At 46.3% G+C, this 5,000-nt stretch overlaps 1 protein-coding gene across 3 annotated transcripts in view; it reads right to left on the bottom strand.

Annotated features, from left to right (window-relative positions):
- Positions 1-5,000, bottom strand: part of gak (cyclin G associated kinase) — a 31,426-nt gene that overhangs the window by 5,296 nt on the left and 21,130 nt on the right. For all 3 annotated transcript variants that reach the window (XM_030791607.1, XM_030791608.1, XM_030791609.1), the window contains 4 exons: positions 4,828-4,986; positions 3,783-4,238; positions 2,954-3,130; positions 227-367 (listed from right to left, as the gene is read on the bottom strand). In XM_030791607.1, the coding sequence (XP_030647467.1) occupies positions 227-367; positions 2,954-3,130; positions 3,783-4,238; positions 4,828-4,986 (933 nt within the window). The remainder of the gene's footprint in view (positions 1-226; positions 368-2,953; positions 3,131-3,782; positions 4,239-4,827; positions 4,987-5,000) is intronic.

Raw genomic sequence — 5,000 nt, 5'->3', positions numbered from 1 at the left:
GTGTATGTGTGTATATCGTGTGCATATGTGTGTAGTACCTGTGAAGGCAGGTTTACTGGTCGTGGCTGTCATATGTGTGTAGTACCTGTGAAGGCAGGTTTACTGGTCGTGGCTGTCATATGTGTGTAGTACCTGTGAAGGCAGGTTTACTGGTTGTGGCTGTCATATGTGTGTAGTACCTGTGAAGGCAGGTTTACTGGTTGTGGCTGTCATATGTGTGTAGTACCTGTGAAGGCAGGTTTACTGGTTGTGGCTGTCATATTCGCGGCCGTGCTGGTTCCTCCTGCCGTCCAGCTGTCCCATCCACCCAGCAGGTCAGGCTGGCTCGCCGATGACGTCATCTTGGGCGGGTCACTGGCCAGTTTATCTGTTCAAAATGTCAACATGTTAATCTACACTTTCCACTATTGAAAACGCCAGTCTTTGGTATGACTGTCCTGTGACAGTGTTAATACAAACTGACATCACATTAAGACACACTGATATGACAACACTACTGCACTGTTATAAATTCATTACGACAACACTACTGTAACCTCATTATGACGACACTAAAGCGCTATTATAAACCCATTATGATACCACCAAAGGACTGTTATAACCTCATTATGACAACACCTAAGCACTATTATAACCTCATTATGACAACACCTAAGCACTATTATAACCTCATTATGACGACACTAAAGCGCTATTATAAACCCATTATGACGACACTAAAGCACTGTTATAACCTCATTATGAGAACACCAGAGCACTATTATAACCTCATTATGACAACACCTAAGCACTATTATAAACCGATTATGATACCACCAAAGGACTGTTATAACCTCATTATGACAACACCTAAGCACTATTATAACCTCATTATGACGACACTAAAGCACTGTTATAACCTCATTATGACAACACCTAAGCACTATTATAAACCGATTATGATACCACCTAAGGACTGTTATAACCTCATCATGACGACACTAAAGCACTGTTATAACCTCATTATGACGACACTAAAGCGCTATTATAAACCCATTATGATACCACCAAAGGACTGTTATAACCTCATCATGACGACACTAAAGCACTGTTATAACCTCATTATGACAACACCAGAGCACTATTATAAACCCATTATGATACCACCAAAGGACTGTTATAACCTCATTACAGCTCCATTTACACTGTGGAAAAACCTGTACTTGAACTTAGTTCCTGGCCCAAGGATCGTTTACACTGTTCTGGGCTAGGCTTAACCAGGAACCCAAGCCCTAGCAACAAGCCCAGCTAAACGGTCACGGCCAGAGGTCCGAGAACCGGTGCTTACACGTCACGATGAATGGTTACTATGGTTACAGTTCTGTTTACACTTTCTAGCGAGAGGTGACTAACTATCCCTTGCTAACTTTCTAAAGCTAGCTCATAACAGATCTATAATTATCGCATTACATTAAATACATAAAAAATGGTGAATGGGGGGAGACAATTTTGGACAGCAAACGAGACAAGGGTGCTTTTAGAAATTTGTGGTAATGAAAACATTCAAGATCCGTTTGATGGAATAGTTCGGAATGATGAGATTTATAACTATCTTTCTCAGTCGCATTTCAGATACGATACACTGTTAATGTGGTGGTCTCGTCTGGTATATGCGACGGGTTGTGTTTATGTAATGTAGCACTGTAATGACAAGGCAGAGGACAGTGTTTGGCTCCAGATTTGTTAGCTGTTGTTAGCAATGTTTTGTTTATCAGTCCATGGAATGTTGTATGTTGTCTCTATGGTTGCGAATTTTGCCGTCGGTTACATGGCCCCTGGTGTAAACGCAATAGGAACTCTAGCCACGGTGCCTGTAGCCCAGGACAAAGTTCCTGGGCTTACGGTCCTGGGCTGATGGCCCACAGTATAAATGGGGCTTATGACAACACCAAAGCACTATTTTAAACCCATTACGATAACACTACGACACTGTCATAAACTCATCATGTCAACATTACACCAATACTACGACTCCATTACGGCAGTACTGTAACAGATCTGGAACAGTTCTGGGTGGGGCTGTGCGATAATGGCCTATAAATAATATCACGATGTTTTTAGGCTATAGCGCGATACACGATATATATCTTAATATTTTGAAATCTCCTCTAAACTAGCTCATAAATGCTCAATGTAACTGTGAAGATTCTAGTAGTCCCATAGTAGTCTAGTAGTAGCATATGTCTGGATTAAAACATTCTTGTTTATATTCATTACTGGTTTCTACTGGAACAATTTTCAACTTGCATGCAAAAAGGGGGAAATCACAACCAAGTTAAATTAGACAAAACAGTACTTATTCAGCATCGTCCTTGCGATACCCAAACCACCGCCAGGCGATGGATCCACTGCCCAAACCACCGCCAGGCGATGGATCCACTGCCCAAACCACCGCCAGGCGATGGATCCACTGCTGTTTCTTTTCAGAACCAATTCATCCCCCTCCATCTTCTGTTGCCGTTTCCAAACTCAACACGTATGAACTCGCTTTGGCGCTTCACCTCTCTCACTCTCTCCAGGCTCTTTCCCTGTTTCCTCCAGATACAAAAACACACGTCTGACCTATAAACGTCACACACACTTGCCCAGGAGAGCGGTCTGGATGGGCAGGCGAGCGTGTGTGTGACGCACGTGTGTGAGTTTTTTTCTGTTTGTGTCTGTGAGAGGGCCATAGGACAGAGCGAGAGAAGCGAAGAGCCAACGCGAGTCTCATGCCAGCGGCTTAAAAATTTATGTGACAATTTGTACGCGATGTTCGTGTTACAGTCATTTACTAAATCGCACGCGACGTAGAACGAGCCAAGATACATCGAGCATTTTCAAAATCTGGGGCTGTATTTTGTCTCCTCTGCAACAGGATTATATTGGGATTAAGGTGGTGTGAGTGAGAAAAAGTGTGTCCAGAGTGACGTACTGAGATTAAAGAGGCTGGAGTTGGAGGGAGGGGGTGCGGCTTTGTTCCCTGGGGTGAAGCCAGAACCGCTACTGTCTGATCCGAGCAGGTCCCCAAACAGGTCGGGTCCAGAGCCCTGCTGAGCTCCAGAGGCGGCGGTTCCTGACCCCATGCCAAATGGGTCAAACAAATCATCCACTGCAGAGAGAGAGAGACAGAGAGAGAGAGAGAGAGAGAGAGAGACAGAGAGAGAGAGAGAGAGAGAGAGAGGGAGAGTCAGGGAGAGAGAGAGAGAGAGAGAGAGAGAGGGAGAGTCAGGGAGAGAGAGAGAGAGAGAGAGAGAGGGAGAGTCAGGGAGAGAGAGAGAGAGAGAGAGAGAGAGAGAGGGAGAGTCAGGGAGAGAGAGAGAGAGAGAGAGAAAGAGAGAGAGAGGGAGAGTCAGGGAGAGAGAGAGAGAGAGAGAGAGAGAGAGAGAGAGAGAGAGAGAGGGAGAGTCAGAGAGAGAGAGACAGAGAGAGAGTGTCAACAGTCCATAGGAATATAAATACCAAATATGGCAATTTTGTTTTTTGTTTTTTTTTTAAATGTTGTTCCTTTCTAGCAGGACTCATGCTGCTTTCTCTGACATTGACAGCTGTATAATATATCAGCAGTTTACTGTTATAAAGCGTACAGCACATACACAGGATAAATTTGTCTCCTTAACATACATCACAGCTTTGTCTGTCGTTTTGGGTGTTGGTATTTTGGACAGATCTCTCTTTATAAAGAAACTAAATCTAACTGAGACTAAGCTGATATAAGAAAGGTAGAATAATGATAACATATGTATTTTCATATTTACTCGTACCTTTAGGAGCTGCGGTGGGCGTGGTTGAGGGGGCGGTGGCAGTGGAGGTGGGCGGGCCGCTGAAGAAAAGGTCCTCTCCACTCCCCTGACCAATCAGATCCTCACAGGGAGCAGACTGGGCGCTAGGGGCGGGGGCAAACAGATCATTTAGGAGGTCGCTGTTACTGGACGAGGTCTTCATGCCACCCTCTGCCGCGGTCTGAGAGGGGGCGGGAGGAGCGGCAGGCCCGTCGGGGTCAGAGTTCAGCCCGAGGAGGTCCACTGTGTCAGGCTGGCTTTCCTGAGGAACTGTGGGAAACTCCGCTTCGAACAGTGGCTCGCTGGGTTCCCGCGATATCGACTCCCCGGCGGGGCCGGAGTACGAGCATGACTCCTCGTCGGAGCGATCGCTCAGGTCGTCCCGATCCTCCCCTGTTCCAGACAGGCTGTCAGCCCTGTTATACTGACCAGCCCCTTCTAAAGACAAACCAGACAAGGCTGTCAACCCTGTTATACTGGACATCCCCTTCTAAAGACAAACCAGACAAGGCTGTCAACCCTGTTATACTGGCCAGCCCCTTCTAAAGACAAACCAGACAAGGCTGTCAACCCTGTTATACTGGCCAGCCCCTTCTAAAGACAAACCAGACAAGGCTGTCAACCCTGTTATACTGGCCAGCCCCTTCTAAAGACAAACCAGACAAGGCTGTCAGCCCTGTTATACTGGCCAGCCCCTTCTAAAAACAAACAAGACAAGGCTGTCGACCCTGTTATACTGGCCAGCCCCTTCTGGAGACAAACCAGTGAAACACACTCCATCATCAGGCCTTATACAATAAGCTTTGCAACATGTCCAAAGCAGTTTTCTACATAAATAAAATGTCTAAGACAAAAGTGATTTTAATTACTGACTGTCAAATCTGGGGGGTGAAACTGAGGCAAAACTAATCTAGTTTGGACTCCACGCTTTTGCAGTGGAAGGTAGTGCAGCTCTGCTGACTGTTGTTTGATGTGCTGGTTATTGTTTGCTCTGGTCTGGCACGGCACAACCCCCTTCACTGCGTACCTTCCCAGTCCAGCGTCTGGAAGAAGTTGTTGGCGTTGGTGTCCGTGCTCTGGGGGGATTCCGGCTCCACGTTAGAACTTTCCGGTGCCTGCTCCTGCTGGGGAGACTCCGCGTCGTAAAACGCGGTGGATCCTGGTTGCCGTGGCAACTCCGGTTTGCCTGCAGCAGAGAAT

Source organism: Chanos chanos, chromosome 14, assembly GCF_902362185.1.
Source record: "Chanos chanos chromosome 14, fChaCha1.1, whole genome shotgun sequence".
Taxonomy (NCBI): Eukaryota; Metazoa; Chordata; class Actinopteri; order Gonorynchiformes; family Chanidae; genus Chanos; species Chanos chanos.
This window is presented reverse-complemented; position numbering and strand designations above follow the sequence as displayed.